General features: G+C 37.8%; 1 protein-coding gene across 1 annotated transcript; it reads right to left on the reverse strand.

Annotated features, from left to right (window-relative positions):
- Window positions 1-1,921: 1,921 nt before the first annotated feature.
- rnf2 (ring finger protein 2) lies at window positions 1,922-20,402 on the reverse strand. Its single transcript, XM_041803674.1, has 9 exons — window positions 20,331-20,402; window positions 15,961-16,057; window positions 10,224-10,384; window positions 8,217-8,299; window positions 7,994-8,126; window positions 7,814-7,913; window positions 6,922-7,094; window positions 6,614-6,803; window positions 1,922-5,383 (listed from the first exon to the last, which is right to left on the reverse strand). The coding sequence occupies exons 2-9, from the start codon at window positions 16,045-16,047 to the stop codon at window positions 5,282-5,284; spliced, it is 1,029 nt and encodes a 342-aa protein (XP_041659608.1). The 5' UTR covers window positions 16,048-16,057; window positions 20,331-20,402; the 3' UTR covers window positions 1,922-5,281.
- Window positions 20,403-22,065: the final 1,663 nt, after the last annotated feature.

Consider the following 22,065-nt stretch of genomic DNA (forward strand, 5'->3'; position numbering starts at 1 on the left):
GGGCTCTGTGAGCGTCATACATTTTTAAAAACTTATTAAAACAGGCTACTCTTCACTTACCATTTTATTTACTTAACGATGATGTTTGAATACAACTTCAGACATAAAACTACCACTGTTTGAAGTCTTAACCAATCAGATCAGGCAATTTTACTCTCCACAGACTTGGGTGTTGGTGCTAGTCAGTATGGTTGTGTCAAAGACTAAAACTCAAGATATTTTATCTCCATTTTTATTTTACTTCAGTTAGTTTTGTCAGCACGCTATACAGTTTTAGTTAGTTTTTGTTTTTTGGTAAAGCTTAGTTTTTATTTAGTTTCAGTTAAATAAAATGATTTTTGAATTTTAGTTTTAGTTTAGTTAATTTTAGTTAACTGTAACAACCTTGGTCCCATCCATTAAAGGCAAAAAGTCCATTAAAACTCTTTAAAGGAGTTCAGACTTTATTGTAAGACAAAAAAGTAAATTTTGTATAGTCAGAATTTGTACATCTTGAAATAAGAAGTCTGTGTAGGTTCTCATTCATCCAGGTCATGGTGATCCAAAGCTTGATCCAAAAGGGGCAACTGGGCTTGGTTCTTCATGTTTCATCTCTCCTATTGAAGGCCTTCTCTTCAAGTGCAGTTGTACTTTTTGTGTCAGGCTTTAATCTTGAAACTAGAGGTTTCATCTGGATATGTGGTTGAATGTTCTTAAAAATGTGTAATGAGACATTTTTCCAAGAAATTAAAGAAACCTACATAATAAGTTGCAGTGTGCTGTCCTATAAAAGCTACATACTGACAAGGTGTGTACATTTTTACACCCTAAAACTGCTTCAATTTGCGATATGGATTAAATCACCCTTAACAATCTCTATGTGCTAAAATGTATAGAATTGGTACAAAAGCCCACCCCTTTTTCAGAACCAGGTTGCAGTGGGACTGGCTTATTGAGTCCATCCAAGATATCCCTCTCCCCAGTTTGGCTTTCCAGCTCCTCCAGGGGGATTCCAAAGGCTTTCCCAAGGATTTATAACCTCTCTGGTATTTTCTAGGTCTAGGTCAAAAACCTCCAAAGGAAGACTCCCTGACCAGATGCCCTAACCATCTCAGATTGCTCCTTACAATGCAGAGGAGCAGAAAAGTGTAACATTGAAAATATATTTAATTTTTTGTGCATTGTGTCATCATATTTGAGGCTAAAGCAGAGACATTTAGTTTGTTTTTTACTTCTGTCAAAGGTCTAAACAAGTCAAATGTGACCCATACGATAAAAGGAAAGGTTGATCATGTAGATACTGTTCGTCTGACTCGAGATTTTATTAAAGGTTTGCTTATTTTCCACATAGAAAAGCCAGTAAAGCCACCCTGTTTGAAACATACATGTGTTTAATGGATATTTGTCCTGTTGGGTTCATGTGGGCACAACAGTACCGAATCAGATGCAAAAAAAAAAAAAAAAAAAAAAAAAAAAAGATAAGGCATTAAACACAACTATCACAAGTATGATACAAACACTTTCAGACCCCGCAGTCAGCTACATGGAGACTGAAACAAATCCAGCAAATTCTACAGAAATCTGGCGGTGTGTGAGACTGTAGGGTGTCGTGTTCGACTCTTTACATCGATGAAAACGTTTCTGTCACTGAAACCTTACAGTGAAGAGGGTCTGGAGATAATGAGTACTTAAACTCTGTCATACTGCGAAGAAAAAGGTCCCCCAATCACACAATTCCTTCCCCTCCATGTTACAAAAAGACATTTATAAAAGGACGAGCAGCCACGTTTCAGAGGACAGTTTGTTCCTACAGGAAACAGATCAACACAACAGCTACGACAGTCCGTCACAGCTCGGCCTGCTGTGCACCAAATGTGGACCGTGTGATCCGTGCTGATGGTGCTGCTGGTTTTTCAACAAAACAGATTCATTCACGTCTTGCAAGGTTTGGAGTTCACACAATCTGCATTCTCCAGTTTTATTTAAAGACAACAAGTTGACACTTCAACATTTCAAAAAGAGAAAACCTGCTTGCTTCCATCACGACTGGAAAACTTCCCTAGCATTATAGAAAACAAAGTATTTGAAAGCCCTTCCTTCAAGGCCCTGATAATGAGTAATAACACCCAGCTCTGTGCCGCACAAACAAATTGCATTCGACTGTGTGGCATCGTTTTGGAAGCAAAGAAACTACCGTACAAACTTTAGATTAAGCAACCAAAGTGTCAACTTTAAAGAGCATGTTAAGATATTTGATTTTGAAAACCTTCGGTTTGAAATCTGTTTATTTGACCTCTCTATCATGTGCAGATGAAAACATAGGATCCTCTTTTAACTGAGTCTAGACCAGTGATTCTCAACTGTTAGGTTTAGGATCCTAAAGTGGCTCATGGACTTGTTCCTCGAAGAGAAATGGCAAAAAAAAAAAGTCCCAGAAGCTCTTATAAAACATGCCTCTTTTGTCATGTCTCTTTGAGTTGTCATATTTTGCCTTGTATCAAGTCCAAACTGTGCAATTTTCCATTAAATTAATCTGACTGAAAACTATCAGAAATTTGGTGGGTCCTGAGGCTCAATCGGTTGAGAACCACTGCTCTAAAGCACCACACTCAAAGTCATTTGCTACCTAGACGGCACACAATCCCAGCAAAAGCTGCATGGAGGATGGGTTATGTGCCTTGAATATTTGCTTGCATTGGGCTAAAACCCTGTATCTCCATTTTTCATAATTTTGATTATTTTTATAATCAGTGCTATTGATCCTTCAAACATCTATCACTGGGGCTCAACCTAGCATAAAAAAGGTAAAAGGATGCTGACTATGACCAGTCAGTGTTAGTTGAGAAATACACTCACTCCCTGAAAAGTAGTGATTTTGGAGATACAAGGTTTTGGCCTAGCGCCAACAGTGCATTGGTGTGTTTTGGAGTAAAATTAATAAAACTAATCAGTGTACGCTCCAGTTTCTGGTTGCACTAGCTATACCTAAGTTCAAACGTAGCCTAGCCAAGGTGGAGTTAAAGCCCTACTGGCATTGAAGGTGTACCAGCTGGGATAGTTTCAATGTAGGCTGAAGTTATAACTTAAATAGTGGACCTATTCCCTACTAGGTGTGAAGTCCTCTGTAAAATGTGGCTGCTATGGTGAAAGTTTTGAAAAGTGAGGATGATGTGGAGCTAAGGATTTTCCAGTCAGCGGTGTGTTCTCTGTGAATGGAGATAATTTCACCATGTTATTGACAGTTTCACCTCTTGATCTCAGTGTTATCTTATACTGGCTCTAGGCTTAGGGTGTTGTCTTTGATAATCACATAAGCAATTGCGTGTCAACTTTTGCATACACTTCAGGCACTATTTGAGGATTAACAGCAGTTAAGTTATTTTAGCTGTTAGCCTGTTTAGAGTCAATTCGGCACAAGAGGAAGCACTGTAACAAACCCTGCGTTAAAAATGCCTGTCAGTGATTGGCCAAATTAAGGGAAATGTGCAACAGTATTTTAGACATTAAGCTCATCTCAGTAAGGTGAACATCACATTTAATTTACCAATGTAGGGTTTAGTGTGGACTTCACACCATAACTTAAGACAAAACTTACACATAGCTGGTGCAACAGGCTGCAGATACACATGCCAACCGACATGCTGGTATTCAGGGTCAAATCCGGAACATAAGACACCCCAGTGTGCAGTCTTTTTTTTTTTTTGGAGTCTCCCAAAGGAAAAAAAAAATGAACCGGGTTCTCAAGTAGTCTAGCCTCAGGACTCACCAATATCTCCAAAGACAAATTGCAACCCAAATTACCAAAAATGTCAACAATACATGTTTAGTAACCAAAAATGTTGCACTTTAGATCTTGGACGAACAGAATTTATGATAGGAAAGAGAGACAGGATAAAACTGGCATGTTGTACACCCCTTTTCCCCATGATAATGTGTAAATTTTAGCCATTCTTTCAGAGACCTTGAGAAATTACTTTATTGTCTTGGTAAAAGCAACTATATAATTGCAAGAAAATTAGATAAATGAGTCTAAATATTGATTAAACATTTACATTTAACCATTATCACAATGAACCAGAGTAAAATAAATGTATGGATGCGTGTTCTTCAGACTTTAGCCCTCATTTTTTTTTTCCCAGACACATATTCGCAACCCACTGAAAACTGCTCCGCGACCCACCAGTTGAGAACCACTCCTTTAAACTGTCCTCCTGAGTGGCAATTTCCATTTCATTTAGCCAAGTCCCCATACAGCTCTTTCAGTACCATCTGTTTTAACTGTCTGGAGCTTGCTCATTTACTAGCTATAATACGGTAGCTGAGCTCTCAGCCTTTAGTGATGACAGAGACTCATGACTCAAGTCTTTCTACCATTTAACAAGATTTAATTACTTCATGGTGAATTTCCAGTTTTCTTAAGATGCAGGATTACGACCTAACAAGGGAGAAAAGCGGTTTAAAAAAGGCGTAGACTCCCATTGGTGTGATCTGTGTCATTATGAAATCCAGCACATCAAGTAGCCAATAGCACTACACAATGAAGTGGAACACGTGTAAAGCTGTGAGCACAGACTGTGGAATTTGTAAGGTGCTGTGGTTTTCAGCATCCCCCAGATAGGATCAAGCTAGCTTTATGCCTGACTGATCTTTGTTTTAAGACAAATGGGTGCTAACAAGGGTGCAACTTCATTTTCTGTTTTACAAAAAGCATGAGCGCTCAGGGCAGTTGTGATGGCAGTTGTGACAGATAAAAAGTAGGAAGAAAACATGCTAAGATGCCAGGTGTATGAAAGGGCCCAAGATGTGCAACAGGGCACCCATAAATTAAAGAAAAGCACTATCATGTTTTGTCTCCATTGTTTTGTTAATGGACTTCTACAACGATGCTGCCTTCAACTTCACTTTCAGATCTGGGAACAACAATTTGACCTTTTGTCTCGTACAAATCCGAGTGTAACAGGGCTGTTGCTGCAGACAGAAAGAGTAAAGCCTTATTTTCTACACTCAGAAACCTCTGACTGTGAACAGAGCGTGTTTTCCAGTGAGCAGCTCGTTACCACTGTGACTGAGCTGCCGTGCTGATCTGCTTCCTTCTACAGAGAAAAAGATAGAAAGACACAGAAAGATACAGAGAATATAAAACATGTTTTTTTCTTTTTACAAGAGTCCTTCGGAGGGTTTCTCCTCTCCTTCACACACAGACACACACGCATCTCCTCTGTTTGTGTGAGCAGCTGTAACCGAGTCCATGTGTGTACTTCCTGCTAGTGTGTGTGCATGTGTAATGGCTGTGTATGTGTTTCTACTTGTGTTCTTTAGTGGGAGCGAAATACAGCTCCATGGGTTTGTTGACCTTCCAGTACTTCTCACTGACGAGCTCCAGGGAGAAAGATCCGTTCAGAACCTGCAGACAGAAAGCAACATTTTAACATCAGTGACTGACACTGAAATAGTTATGATTATTTTATTTATAGATTAATCAAGGTCAATAATGTAGCTTTTATTGACCAAAAAAACCTCTTTGATATCAAAGTGAAAACAGATTTCTACAAAGTAATGTCAATTCTAGTAGATGCTCCTTTTGGTCAACTCTAGTCCAGATTAAATCTGAGATTTCTTCCACAATGGCTTTCTCTTTGCCTCTCTCCCATAAAGCTTTGACTGGTGAAAACCCAAAGCAACAGTTGTTGTATGCCGAGTCTCTCCCATCTCAGCTGCTAAAGCTTGGAACTGCTTCAGGGTATTGATTAGTGGTAGGCAGTTAAAATTTCTGCCACTGAACTGATTTCTGTAACACTGTCATTACTGGTTTAAAAGGGTACATTCAGTCATAGTGCCCACGTAAGGCCTAACTGATGCTACCGCTAGCTTAGCAAAGTGATTGAAAACAGACTCTGAGTTTGACGTCTGTAATAACCACAACATAGCGACTGTGGTAGCTTTGCAGAGCGTACCTGCTGGTCTGTCTGGGGCTTAACAAACTGGGTTGTCCCTGTCTGTTTTTAGCCCATTGCTACAATGCTTCGGTTTAAACAACAGTTTAAAAGAGTGACTTAAACTCATGACTCACTTAATATAAGTCCATGCCAAGCCCAAGAAGCGAGCTATGCCATTAAATGAATTAAGAGATGCAGCTGGAAACACTGCAGCTGCACTAAGTCGCCTGACTGCTGAAGCAAAGTTGAATCAATGATAAACACACTACTTCAGTCGATCCCTTCTCAACAAAAGTCTGTAGCTGTTATTATTTCTTGAGTGTTTTTGTTGCGAACGCTCCCAACAGGAAATATGGCAATTTAATAGCACCTTGACTTACTTCAACACTACAGAAGTGAACGCAGAACATAGATGAACGTAGATATAATGCCGTTATCATAAAGAGAAGGAAAAAACTGAGATATGATATTTAGGCCATATCACCCAGGCCTGGGTGGATAATGAGTATGCAATGGTTTCTATGTACTGTGGTGCTTAATCATGTTTTTATGTGTGCCTCTTTTTTAATACAGGCCCTGGGAGGACTTGTTGCACTCTAGTGCAGGGGTTCTCATCAGGACAACAAATTGTGACCCAAATTGGTAACACACTTGACTGCTGTGTGTATCTGGTATTGTCTTTGTGCATTTGTACTCACGGTGAACTGGTTTCCAGCAGTAGGTATGTAGATGGTGTACTGTTTCTCTGAAGCTGCCTCCACATTAACCGGACTGGCCTCTGCATTTCTCCTCAGCTCCTCCAGTGCCAGTCGTACTGCCAGGTATTTAGACAGGTGATCCACTGTGGCGTTTCCTGATGTCTTGATGTAGCGCGGTACAAACTCCATACTGAACACACACAAGTGACAGGTGTCAAATTTGTAAGCTAAATGCTGCTTCATTCATCAGTCAGTCTAGCTCATGATCCTCACATAATCATAAAAATAACAGCTGCTTGTGTCTCTACCTGTTATGTCCGTCATCCTTCTCCATCAACGTAGGATGTGGCCTGAACACCAGCTCTATCTCGCTGGCACCGCCGTCATTGACCGAGTCCCCGCCCCCGTTCTCAGCAGCGTTGTCCATGTCCAAACCGCTGTCATCGCTCGTCTTGGTGCGTTTGATGCTCGGACCAGCCTCCTGCAGGAACACGTTCAAATACAGAAGAGTTTGTATAGATCTTTGTTGCCAACATGAGGTTTATTCTTGTTTTGAGCTTTTGAGTCATGGTGTGCTTTAACAACTTCTTGCTGAGATCTTATGCTTGATGACATGGGTAGTCTCATCATTTGTAAAATGACTAGGCTGACTGCATAACCAGACAATTTCAGGCCTATTTTGGGCCGATGATCATGGGGGACGTGGCCAAATTTAAGACAGATCACCTCCAGTCATTAGACTCTAGAATTCTCAAGTGTGTAGTGTCAATAGAATTCTCTGTCCTGACTGAGTTAGAGTTAATCTGACCTTCCCTTATCTGGGATCGTAAATATGATTTAAGATGAGAGTGAGCAGCTGGGGAGTGTCACCTACTGCATGTTGGGGTACTTTTACAGCAAACAAATATGGCAGCTTACAAAAAAACACACAGCTCTGCCCTGAGCTAAGTGAGCTGAGAGTGAGATGAGGGAACAGGAAGTACTAAAATACTAACATGTTTTTTCTCTACTATGAGAAAAAAATCTTTCGTATTTCTTTGCTTCAGATATTTGTTCTTTCGTTACAAGTCCACATAAACTAGTTCTGAGATATCTGCCAGCTCTTAAAGCCATGATGGATATTTTACCTATTAGACACAAATCTTGAAAGGGTAAAATTCCCTGTTTTGTTGCCAGGTAACAACATTTACTTGGTCTTACCTGGTTGCTGTGGACTGAGGCGTTGCTACAGTGGGAAGAGTCTCCGTTATCCTCTGCTCCACTGCCGTTCTCCACTGTGTGTCTTTTACCACGCTGCAGTCTGAAAACAAACACATGAAATAATTCCAGTGGACAGACTTTACTCTGTATTTATATTACCTGAGTGTGGTTTGTGTTTACCTGGTCATGGCCTGTATCTTCAGCCCCTCCTCTATGCTGTGGGACAGCGCCTGCTGGTTGTTGTGTTTGCTGATGCGGGCCAACACTCTCTCCTGGTGGGCTTCGTACTCGTCACGGCTTGGGTAAATCTTGCCTGAAAGAGGATAAATGAGTGTTTTCTTAATGTTTATTGCCGGTATGTTTTTACTAAAATACTTGTGGTTGAACCTTCGGTGTCACTTACTAATCAGAGCATCAAAGTTTGGGTCTGGACGCAGCGACCTCTTGGACACCAGCTTCTTACGGCAGGTCGGACACTCTTTATTACTGCAGAGACATTTCATTTATTTATCAGTATGGGATGGTTGCAAGCAGGATCCAGCAGTAGGCATCAAATGTGTTTAACTTCTAAGGTTTGTTTCAGACATGATGACTTATGCATTCACTATTTGACTTATGATGGCAATTTCCTGAAGAGTAATCAAACATCCTTTGTTTTCTTTTTGTCCCTCCGTCAATAGCAGCAGTGTCCCAGCGTCTTTCTAAGATTTTTCTTTAAATAAATTAACAGTGTTAAAACAAAAAATGCCTTTGGTATAACAATCTTACCAAGGGTTGTAGCAGGGAAAATACATTTTTTGTGGCCAGATTACAATCTCGATTGTAGCATTACTAGCTTCATTCGAGTTTTGAGACTAATTTGTACATTACTGACCAGAAACCCCAAATTTATTCACCATATACTTTTTCAAATGCACATATACTGAGTTTAAGGTGTAGCCATTTCATTTTTTCTTTTTCTTCTGCACTGGCCCGCATAAAATACTTCAATATTTACCATTTCATAGTTGGCACCATCAGATAACGGGGTCTGGAGGTTTCATCCCAGAATTCTGAGCAACCAAACATTAATTCACCTGTACCCTTATCCTTTTTATGGCACCAGATTTTGCATTTTCTTTCATCTCCCTAAAAACTGTGATTTGTATGTCCTTTTTTATTTCTATTTTAGTGCTTATCAGGGCACTGATGAGCACTTTGTGCAGATTCCCCACACAGCCAGTTTAGAAAAACATAACGGCTTTATATAGGCCAGTTAGAGTTCATTTTTAGGACTAAATATTAAGTTTTGGTTTCATTTAGAGCCACAGATCGCCGCTGCATCTCGAAGCAGAAGGGTAGGGGTGAGTAAACATAGATCTACAAGTGCTAGAGCTGATTGTATGATAAAACAGTATTAGCAAAGCTTAAGCAACCCTTCTTTTTCAGTGTGTTACAGCAGCTTATTTGCACAAATTTCAGATAAAATTTAAAAAATCTCTCTAAAATTCTCAATAACAGGAGGAAGTCACTCATGATGAATCTTGGTTTTGCTTAAAGGCATATAATGTTGAAGTGTTTTTTCTATTCTTTCAAAAGAGGGTTATCTTAACCATTCAAGCTATGTAGCTGTTCCTTTTTCTACACGAAAACATGTTACAATGTTACAATGTTACAATGTCATTTAGCAGACGCTTTTCTCCAAAGCGACGTACATTTGAGAGCAAGAACAACACAAGCAACGATCTAGACAAGAAGAAACAACATCAGTAAGTGCCATCAAGTGCTTCAGGTCCAATTGGACGCAAGTGCTGCCATGTAGAGTTTAAGGCAGAGCAGCTAAAATATACATTGTTGTTTTTGTGGAGTTTTTTTTTGTTTGTTTGTTTTTGTGTTTTTTTTTTGTTTGTTTTTTTTTGTTATTAGACAGCAACAATGAACATCCATTTTAATCTTTTGTAGGCCTGCATGACATGAGTAATGTATGGGATGTACACTCATCATCCATTATATAAGCTAACCTCTCTATCAACATGAACAGGGCACCACTTACTCAGGCAGCATGTTTGATAACTGGAGATTTATCTGATTGGCTTGCGCATCCAGGGCTGCATGTGATTGGTCAAATAATGCATTCCAAGGGAGTGCATGGCTCGTGTACAGAAAATGTGTGGGGCTGTTTTGTCATCACTTCCAAGGCATAATTTCTGATAAGCTCATCACACCTTTTTCTTCCCAAGAATGATAAAAGTGTGATTAATCATTTAGCCTGAATCTTTGAGTAACATTAGTCTCCACAGGCAGGTGACACTCTCTGCAGCTCCAACATTCACATCATCACATTATCTGATCTTCCAGTCATGGAGTGAGATCATGACAGTTAAAGGGACAGAAAGAGCTCTGCTGGTTTCTCCTTTATATCAAAACTCACCCAGATCTCAAAGCTGTGATGATACAATCAGCGCAGAAGCGGTGCAGGCATTCTTTGGTGGTCATTGTGTTCTTCAGCATGTCTAGACAGATCGGACACATGAGTTCACTGTGCAGAGACCGGGGCGACACGGCGATCTCCAGTCCGTCTGTGATTGCCTCCTGTGCCAGAAGAAAACATAAATAGGGGTTACTACTGCCTGAGGATATCAGGCTGGAAATATTTCACTCTTCAGCAGCTCAGGTTCCTAAGAACTATCTCACAGGGGAAAAAAACAGGCCCTCCAGGAACTAATGATTCACAAAATTCATGCGTAAATCCTTTGTGGCTGCTTTCCAAACTCTCCACCAATCAAAGGCTCTGACACAGGTGTGAGTCAGCAATGACCACAAGATGAGACAAACCTCCCTATGTCTTATCAAGGATTTTGTAACAATGCAGCACCTCAAAAATAAGTAAAATCATTAAACAGCTTATATTTAATGAAAGTATAAAAAAAAGATGTTTATAATCCCTTGAGCAGTTTGACAGTGTTGATGTAAATGGACACATGCTGTGCATCATAAGCTGTAATGGCACTTAACTGAGTTGCATTAATATTTAATGATTTTAATAAGACGGCTTGATTAGGGCTGCCAAAATAACATGTTATTTTGATAAATCAATTATACAGAAGATTATGCCTCAAACAGTTTCACATATTTTAATCACACTCATTTTTACTCCTTTCTATTATTTTATCTAGATCGATGAAATCAACACCGATTATTAAGACACCCAATAAAAAGGCTTTAGCACCATAAAATTGCCCCCCCAATCAATAACGAGTCATGTGTACTGGTCAAAAACATTCTACTTTACTCCTTGTGTACATGCTGCAGTTTTAAGCAGAAAATAAAATGCATTTAAATTATAAATTGTTAATTTCAGGCCATATTGTCTACTTAAGTCAATGGATGAAATATTCAATGTAATATATCTATCAATCAATCAGACTTTATCTAAATTGCACCTTTTACACTAATTCAAATGCAGTTCGAAGTGCTTTACAGGATTGTACAAAAGTGATTGACAAAAAGGTAAAATAGTAAAAAGGTTTAGAGACTAATGTACACAAAGGTAGTTCAATAAAATAATTTAAAAGATTAATGATTAAAAAGAGACAGATAAAAGACAAAGCAGTGAAGAATTTCTAAAATAAGTAAATAATATAATAATACAAATAATAAAACAATGATAAAATATTTAACATTCCAAATAATTTAAAGCCTATAAAACATAAAAACATAGAGAATCATAACTAGAGTTAAATAAAAGCCTAAAAACCCTAAATTAAGATTTAAAATGTTCTAAGATAAGAAACAGAATAAAACAGAACAATGATTGTGATAGCACATATAGTCATAAAAATTATAAAGTACTGCATAAAAGCCAGATTGAATAAATGAGTTTGATGGCTGTCATGATATATTTACGCTATAATATGTTAAAATATGCTATAGCATAACAAAATATATCAAATACAACAAAGGGCCATGTTTTGAGCTTTTTTTTTTACCATGCCAGCGTTCAAAGTACAAAAACATACACATTCTTTATTCGTAAGCTCCTTCTGCATCCTGAAGGTAGTGACAACACTCTTCAAGGCCTGTTTTCACAAAGCGGTCTAATTTGGGTCAGTAGTTTGTTATGGTTTAGTACATAAATCCCGATCTTGCCTGTGTTTCCTCAGCTCATCTCCGTCCACTCTTGTCCATTGTGACAGGATTTTACAAGATCCAGATCATTTGGCTAAGCTCAGTGGAGCTGGTAGTTTGACTCCCAACCAGCTTTTCACTTTTTAACATTTCGGCTTTGTAATAGTGGATTAAATAACAAAGAATGTAGGAAGGGGAGCTGGCTCTAAAACTGGAGCTAGCTACCACAGGTAACATACAAAGAGTTGTTTTCTAGAAAAGGCTAATTTGTGAACAGCACATTATTACTTGATCCCTCACCCAACAAGATTTATTCAGCTGTTAGTACAGCACTGATTAAATAAAAAGCATGTTTGTGGCAAAATGAGTATTTTTTTATGCGTTAAAGGATCTCAGCTAACTTCTTAGCTCAGTACAATTCTCCTCTAGACTCTTGTCTCTCATCGGGCCAGATGAGGCTGGACACAAGAAGGGACTGCAGGACTGAGTATTTGTGATACTGATAGGCTCCACACCAGGTAAATCTGTTCAACTGTGGAAAAAGTCCCTTTTTTGGAAAGTGTAGGAATCATACTCCATGTATGTAGACATTTTCTGATGAAAACTGCGGCTTATGCAGGTCCATTTAGAGCTTTAAAGTAATAACTTTCCTCTGTTGCCATTCATTACTAAGGCACTTCCTGACCACCAGGACATTCAGGATCACATGACTGCAAACAACCTAAAAGCAGGAGTCCTGCAGCTGCAGCTTTATACAAGCCGTCTGCTCAAATGTGTTTATCTTTTAGCTGTGTTTATAGACTAGTAAGAATGACAACATTTAAACAGAATCCTTACTGTTACCAAATTTTGTGACACACAGTCATGCAGTGAAGTGGTGACATTATTCATTAATTCATAAAGCAGTCAGGAAACTTTTATCTACAGGTACAGAGAGTTAGAGTCAGTCACACCTGCTTGCTCTGATAGAGGAGAGAGAGAGAGAGATGCAGCATACATGAGCTCAGTCTTCACTCCCACTTCTCTGACAACACTCAAATTAATTATCTTGATTTTCAAGGTTTAATTTACTTTTCATGACGTTTTAACGCTTTTTAAATTAACAATCGATGTCCAGAGCATTCTGATATTGTGGCTGCCCTCTGTTATAAAAAGCTGTTATTAAAAAGTTGTACTCGTGATTTCATTATTCAAACAGGTCAGCGTCGTGTAGAGAGTCAGACAGGCGTGTTAATAACTTGGTAAAACTTTGAAAGAGCAGAACAATATCGGCTGTAACAATTAAAACAGCACGATTAGATGTGCCTCTGCTGGCATGGTGTGTCTGATCTCCTGCTTTGAGTCTCACCAGACCTTTTAGGACGCTGTCTCATGAATTAATTACAAAGCTAGAACAATGAGATATGGCTGGAGTGGGCAGCTGAGTGAATGGCAGACACGCAGCAAGAGAGTGGGTGGAACAATGCAGAACAGGGCAGTTCTAGGTAGAGAGAAGCACACTAAGTGACGCAGTACATGTTATTCTCTGATTGTTTCACAGCAGTTGTGCTGTAAATAACACATTTTTAATCCAACAAAAAGATGCAGGAAGTTTGTATTGAAGAGAAGCTAAAAGTGGCTCTGCTCTGCCCTTTGTCATACCATCAACCTGTGGCCAGTTCAATTCAGTGGTCATAAATTAAGTTTTATAGTCCCTTTATCATTGCATTAACATGTAGATGTTAAGTTTTCTTAACAGTTGTAATAGTGTTAAGTAAATTCTCTGCTACAGACAGAGGGCAGAAAAGAGAAAAGGCGATGTAACCTGCTCCTTAAGCCCTGATATTTTTCACGTTAACTCTGTAAATCACTGATCATCAACTGGCGGCCCGGGGGCCATATCAGGTTCCCCAAAGTTTCCTGTCCGGCCCCTGAAAGATCATTAAATTCAGAAAAGGAGGAAAAGATGATGTTGAGGTTTTATGAGTATCCTTTGGCTTTAAATGTCTGCAGCTGTTAAATCCATTCCAGAAACAATTAATATTGAAGTAGTTTTAGAATGACTTAACATTGGAACTGTTTTTATAGAAATTTACTGTTATAATTTGTAGATATTTAAAAAAGGGTTAGGGTTGGCAGAGATGATGCAAAAATGACCAGATAAAGTGGTGAAAAGAAGTTAGAGTAGTGTTACTCAACCCTGCTCAACCAAAGAGCCAAATTGTTGAAAAATACCTTTATAAGCGTCACAATCTAAGTAGTGAAAAGTGGCAAAAACGGCTTAAGTAGCATTAAAAATAAAATAAAGGTGGCAAAAATGGTCAAAAAGCAGCAAAAAATGTGTGAAAAGGGGCAAAAATGGGAAGAAAAGTGGAAGACGGGTCAGAAAATAGCAAAAATGGGTGAGAAATGACAATAAATGAGTTACAGGTGGCAAAATAATCCAAAAGTGGCAAAAAATTGACTGGAAATTGACTTAAATGGGAAAACATGGGCAATAAAATAGGAAACAAGTGGTATTTATTGGCAAAGGTAGCTAAAAAGGGCAAAATAATTGTGAAAAGGGCAAAAATAGGATAAAAGTGGCTAAAAGAAGGGGGCAAAAAAACAAGTGGCATTTAATGGCAAAAAATGAGAGAATGGTGGTAAAAAACATCAAAAATGGAAGAAATGGCAAAATGAAGTGGCAAAAATGGGCAAATAATAGGACAGAAGTGGTATTCAAAGGCAAAAGGTAGTTTAACTTGGCAAAAAAATTGTGAAAAAGGGCAAAAGTGGCAAAAAGAGGTCGCAAAAACGGGCAAAAAATAGGAAACAAGTGTTATTTAAGGTATTTAATGGCAAAAGGTAGCTTAAATGGATGAAAAGTGGCAAAAGTTGAGAAAAAACATGCAAAAAGAAGTAGCAATACTAGGGCAAAAAATAGGAAACAAGTAGTATATAATGGCAAAAGGTAGCTCTAATGGGCGTAAAGTGGCAAAAAATTGTGAAAAAGGGCACAAAAGTTTCCCTTTAAAGTTTTCTGGGGGAATAATATTTCAAATTAAGACATCAAAGAGAAACAAATAGTCACAAAAGAGCCACACATTAAGTATCACTTGGTTAGAGAGTAGCAAAAATGTGTGATAAGTGGCAAACTGGGTTGTGGACAAAAAATGGCAGAAAATGTTGTGAAAAAAGGTCAAAATGTGGCAAACATTGGTAAAAGAGCAGAAAAGAGGCGAAAGGTATCAAACACTGGTTACAAATGACAGAAATAGTGCAAAAAAAGTGATGAAAAGGGGTTATAAAGTGGCAAAAATGGATAAAAGAGTGGCACAAAAGGGATAAAACAAGCAAGAAAAGTGTTTAAATGGGTTAAAGAATGGCAAAAATTTGGTTAAAAGAGGCAAAAAGTATCAAAAAAGGGTTAAAAGTGGCAAAAATTCATTTTAGAGTTGAAAAAAATTGTTGAAGAAAATGTAATGAAAAGGGGTTAAAAAGTGTCAAAAATAAAAGGAAAGTGTAAAGAATGACTCAATACTGGTTCTAAATCACAATTGGTGAGGGCCAGTTCTCTGGGATTTTCAGGGGCCCAGCCAACTCCGTGGACAGGCCTGTCTCCTTGTGGCCTGCTCCATTAAGATAATAGGGATAGATCTCACTGGTAATGCCTAAAAATGTCCAGTGTTTTAAAAGAAAATTAAAATACTACTACAATAATATTTCAATCAGACCAAAATATTTATTTAATTTTTGTGTATTTGAAAGTCCGGCCCCCAGAGTTTCTGTCGAGACTAACTCTGGCCCTTGTGCAAATGAACTTGATGACCCCTGCTGTAAATAAACGCTGCATGCTGTAATATATGCTCGTAATGCACACAGCACTGGCAAGAACAAGTGATCCAGTTAATGGTTATTTCTGTTTCTTTCACTCACAGTTGATGGTTAATGTGTTACAAGAAAAAAATTAAACAAAATATTTAAACTTGCACTGCAACCTTTCTGAAACGCTGGTGCAAAAGCAGGCATGTTGTTGGGATGCTAGTGGAAGGACTGATTGTTGGGTTTTGAGTGGTTACCTGTGGTGTTCTTTGCAGCTCATACAAACTCAGCTCCCAGGTCTTACTGAGGGGCTGAACCCCGTTGGTTTGAACCGTCTGAGTCATCGCTGTAACACTGAAACGCAAAGAGAAAACATAAAACATGAGCTTTTCTTAGAAGTTTATAATCTTATGATGACCTCTAGTGTTGCTTTTTTTGGTTGCATGTTACAACATGTTACTTTAAGCACATTTCCGCCTTAACAGACATAACACCTTTCGCCTGATTCAGACACGCTCGAGTAGAAATGGTGGAGGGGCTCAAGTAAAAGAAACCTTTCAACCGTGAGCTTTACTGTCCTCAAAAACACTCTGAAAACCAAAATCAGTTTCTTTTGGAACACAGGAGCTATACTGTATCCAGACTGACTGGATACAGCATAGCACATAAAGTGCAACTAGCCAATGGCAGAATAAAGCTGTTTGGCATTGGTAGCAAAGATCTGGCAAATTTTTCATGGGTGCAACCCACATTCTCAGCTCTGCTGTTCATCCCACAAATGCATGTTTCTTACAAATATGACACCATATGCTTCCTGTAAGCAGTGTCATCGGTAGATTCAAAGGAGGGTCATACCACCTGAATGCTGATGACACTGAACTGTAAATATTCTTTAAAGCCAATGACACAGATAAACTTGTTATGCTATATGACTGTTTGACCGCCATGAGGAGTTGGATAGTTTTAGTTAAACACTGATAAAACTGAGATTCTCATCACTGTCTCAGAGAAACCCTCCCATGTTGATAAATGTTGTGGTTCTCTCTCTTCTTTGAAAGAAAATTATCGTGGGCTAATTCTTGATCATGCAGTGCTTTTTGATGTAAACATGTTACATCAATTACCTGTTCTTTCACCAAAGAAACATCTAAAAACTGAAATCTGTTGTGGCTCATTTATGCTTTTATTTCTTTCTGGCTTGATTAGTTTAATTCCCTTTTACCTGCTTGAATAAACCCTCCCTTTATCATCTACAACTGGTTCAAAATGTTGCAGCGAGTTTGCCAACTAGGTCCGGCAGGACACCTCACAGCTCTCCCATTTTATGTTTCTTACACTGGTGACCAATTGACTTTAAATTCATCTTAAAATCATTGCTTCTGCTTATAAAGCCCTGCATGAGCAGGGACCTGAATACATCTTAGACCTGCTCAATCCCTACATCCCTTGTAGATCCCTCAGGTCATCTGTTAAAAACAGAAGGTAACTGTGCTTTAGAATTTGGCTTTTGAACATCTGAAACACTGATTTGCAATTTCTCCATGACGTCTCATATTTAATGCTTTGTTGCTGTTGATGATTTGTTGTCAGATCATCTTCACAGTTGCGAAGCACTTTGTAAACTTGTTCTGTTAAAGGTGCTACACAAATAAAATTAACTTACTTACATTTTAAAGGGAAATAAACCGCTTCCAACGGTATAGGACTTATTGCCAAGAAGCACTGCTACTATAAAGAAATAATCGACCAACCATAATTTCTTACTTTTTGTAAGATCTTTTTTTTAGATTTTTTGCTGCAGAAAATGTACATATTGTATCTTTTAAGTATTGATATGCGCGTGAACATTCATTTTATAATATCAGTGTATAAATATCTTGGTATTTGGGTAGATAAATCTTTTACAGTTAAACAGCATATTGAAAATCTCATTGACAAACTTCGGCAGAAACTTGGGTTTTTGTATAGAAATAAATCTTATTTTCCTCCTAATTGTAGGAAAAGTTTAGTTGAGGCGATTTTTCTGTCTGTACTAGATTATGGTGCTATCGTCTATAGACACGCTGCTGCTTCCACACTCAAACCTTTAGATTCTGTATCACTCTGCCCTCAGATTCATACCTGGGGATCCTTATAACACTCATCAATGTATTCTGTATGACAAAGTTGGTTGGTCCTCTCTGGCACAGAGGCGTGATAAACACATGTATGTTTTCATTTATAAATCCCTGACTGGATGTACACCTTTACATATAACATCTATGTCAAACTGGACTGCTGGACATTCTAATGCTTGACCTGAGGACTGCTTAATGCTGCAGATCCGAGGGTTTACCCTGAATTTTGGAAATCTGCTTTTAGCTTTTATGCTCCTAAAATGTGGAACAATTTACAGGAAACTCTCAAGATTGGCATTTTAGTTTCTCTTGGGCAATTTAAGGAAATGCTCTCAAATCATTTCACTTCAGTATGTGATTGTTTTAACTGAGTATCATTCTTCTTTTTGTTTGTTTTCTGTGTCTGTTTGTATCTCGACATCATTGTAAATGGGGGAAACCTCAACGACTTTCGAGACTTAAATAAAGGTTGAATAAATACATCAATAATTTTGCCAATTGAACATGTTTATTGAGGAAAAACATTTGGACTAAAAGCAATGATCAGAATTTAAAAACTAATTGTGACAAAAACTAATAAGCATTTTCATTTTAAGACTAAAATCTTTTCAGATCAAGGATGACATATAACCAACACAAAACTGAAAATAAGTTAACTGTCTGCCTTCATCATGCAGATTCTCAAATACATTTTGCACTGCAAAAATATGCAATGTGTCTTACACTTTCCTGAAAAACTGAGATGCATTAGTGCAAAAGATAAAATGAGGTTTCTGCCTCTGTCTATCTGGACTGTGCGTAACGGCACAGACAGGACATAAAAGCAGTTTTATTTCACTTTTAAATCCACTGTGCTGCTACCTTTTATTATCAACCAATTTGGCTGGGAGGTTGGACCAGCTTTTTATTCATTCTATAAACTAAATCCTGTTACTAGGCAAGTTTATTATGTTATGTTTATTATGTTATTATGTTTATTATGTTATTATGTTTGTTACTAACAACATTTAGGGCACACTCTTGGTTCACTGTGAATGGGGCTCACCTGTTTGTGTTAAGGACTGGTCAAAGGAGTCATTTTAGGGAGCTGATTGACCCGGGGCAGTGATTAGCCATATGTCTGAGGTAAGAGGAGACTTTGTTGTTCAGTGTATCAACAGAAGTCCTGTTTTGGTTGTAAACAGCTCCAGCTGTGCACATAACACATTTCTGTTCACAGGGACAGTGCCAGGCTGTCTGCTGCCTGTCTAACTCTCTTGCCAGGCTACATAAAATCAAATTACAGACTAATATAACTGGTCACTGACTAGAATAAAAAATTCATATGAAAAGAAAAAGAGGAGAAGGTTTTGCTCCTGTCTGCCACAGAACTCTTCTACCATCGGAAACAATGAGTGTTTTGGGTGGTCAGATATGTGCATGTCAGGGCAAAAGCATTATTTCTCACAGAAAAAAAACATGTTTGGTGTGCAAGGGTCTTAAGACTTAATCTAAACTAGCTGCCAAAATTAACACTGCATGTTAAAGTTTATGATTATAGCCATCTTTACAATTACACCTCACAAAAAGGAGCATTTTGTTGTATGTGCATGATGCATTCCTGTTTTACCTGAGAATTTATCACTGAAAACAAAACGGAAAACTCCTGGGATATTATCTTTAGATGTGTATGTTAACACTGTAAAGCCATGTTAAAAAAAAAACACTGATAAAATCACCTGCTCCAGTTGTGTGGCCGTACAGACACATGTGACAGAAATGGGGAAAATGTGGGGGTGGATTATGTGAAAACACTGAGTAATGTCCCTACTAACGACACTGTAGGAAAATAGATATTTGCAATTTAAGCTTAGCAAAAAGCAGAGCAAATACTGGGACATGAGCTGTCTTCTTCACAATTCATTTTAATAAAGCCATTTGATAAATAACGCCCACTTATGTGTTAATAAACGGCTAATTAGTCAGATGTGATAAATGTGGTGGCTCATGCGTATATAGAATTGGCTAACATGCAACGGAAGATAAATTAGTCTTTATTCAGTCATTTTTTCAAATCAAACTAACCCACATCAGTGCAGACAGAGACCCCCGCGAACGGGCTGCATGTGAAATATGTGGGTTCAGCTAATGCTAGGTAGCTAACAGGCGCTAGCATTTCTTCGTAACGCTGACAGTAGAGGCTAAACTGACTCCAGACCTTGAAATAAAAAGGCCTGTGTCTTAAATTGGAGAATAGGCAGCTTCCACATGTGTATAATATTATCTTAACTGAATAATTTTATCTCAAACAGTGAAGGAGTCGTGCGGGTAATTTGTCTCCTCAGAAGGAAAAACAACAACAGAGCAGCAGCCTCCGCACCAGCCTCCTCAGCTAAGCTAGCATGTTTTAACCGTTATTCCGTGATATTCAAACAGCTGCAATCTCACCATGACAGCTATCACTATACACAGCTACACGTGAGGTTCATTTTTCTTAGTTTGCTTTAAAAAGTGATAAATTGCGTACTTACATTTTTATTTGAGGGTACGAGCCGATCTAGCTAGCGCGTTTAGGAGAAATCAATATGGCAGCTCCTCAAGACGCAGTGCACTCTGGGAAATTGAGGCTTATTGTAGGAGGAATATGATAAGATCTGTATGATATGTGGGAAATAATGGAAAGTAGATTCATATACCGCCAGCCGTCTGCTCTATATTATATGTTTTCTCAAACCAAATACACATTAGATCTCTGAACCTAATCTCTCTTTGTTCACTGACATTCTCCCTGATTCAGATTGGAGTAGCTCATATGGCCACCGTACATTACAATAAAAACATCAACTAATATTATTTACCATGTATCCACATATAATATCCATATGTATAAACATATAAATTCTAGTGAAACAGATATTTCACGACATACAATGTCACTTTGGAAAACATGCAAAAACATATATCTAAACACAAACATGTGTCGCCAAAAAGTTTTTGTATTTCATTAAATGTTCTTGCTGTTGACCTTCTGGGCCACCGTAGGATACGGAGTGTTACTGAAATGAAAAACAGAACAATGAAAAGAATGAAATTTATGAGAACAGATGCCAAATGCAAAACTGATTTATTAAATCTACTGTGAAATTGTGACCTGTTTGAATCTGCATATTTCATTAATGCAACACACAAGTGTATTTGTCAAATGGACACCATATCATAAATATTTTTTCTGTTAATCATTTTCACATAATGAAAACAATTTACTTCCTTATTCCCATTTATTTCTCCCAATTCTGTGTCCTTGTGTTTACTCCTTAAATTCTAAGCCGTCCTTTAATGTTCACTGGGCAGGTCCTTCTGAAACTATTACTTTTATAAAGACTGGGGTAATTCAAGTGGTGTGTTTGAATCAAAAGGAAACATATTTATGACACAAATCAATACGATATGCTTTGGTACAGTAGCTATAGGAGCGAAATGATTCTACAGATATAAGATACATATGATAAGATACAATATAACAGCACATATAAACAATACAAACCATAGATATACAATGGATACAATACCACAGATATAACATAATATACAATAGCCTACAATAGCAAAATGATATGATGCTACAATACGATGTGATACAATAGATATGTGATAGGCACAATACTATAGCACTGACATAATAATACAATATAAAACAATATGATAAGATACACTTTATTGTCAACATGGGGGAATTTTGTATTCGTAAAGTAAAAGCACATGCTTGGATTTATTTATTTGATATTTGTGTGTTTAAAAAAGGATAAGAAAAATTCATTTAATATATATATATATATATATAAACAAACATAGTCCATAAATAGCAAGAAGAACATAGCTGTGCAAATAAATGAATAAATAAATAAATAAATTTTATCCATTTTTCACAGAACCACATTAAACACAATTTGAATAAGAGAAAGAAATAAGAGAGTAAAACAATAATAGCCAAAAACCCATACAGGCTACAGAAACATTATTCAAACCTTCGATTAAGGTGGGCATAAAGCAGTTTTTAAAACAGTTTGCTTCTTTATTTACAGTCTTGATATACATTTTCAGATATAGGCTTCATAGACTAAAGAAACTTCCTGAAATAACTGGAGTCAAACAGTATCGTTTTCTTTTATGTGATGCATGTATTTTGTCTTTAATAGCACGTTTGTGGCTCTGAAAGGGGTTTTTATTCTCGCAGTGGAAACTGACAAAACAGATGTATTTTTGCAT

Source organism: Cheilinus undulatus, linkage group 13 (assembly GCF_018320785.1).
Source record: "Cheilinus undulatus linkage group 13, ASM1832078v1, whole genome shotgun sequence".
Taxonomy (NCBI): Eukaryota; Metazoa; Chordata; class Actinopteri; order Labriformes; family Labridae; genus Cheilinus; species Cheilinus undulatus.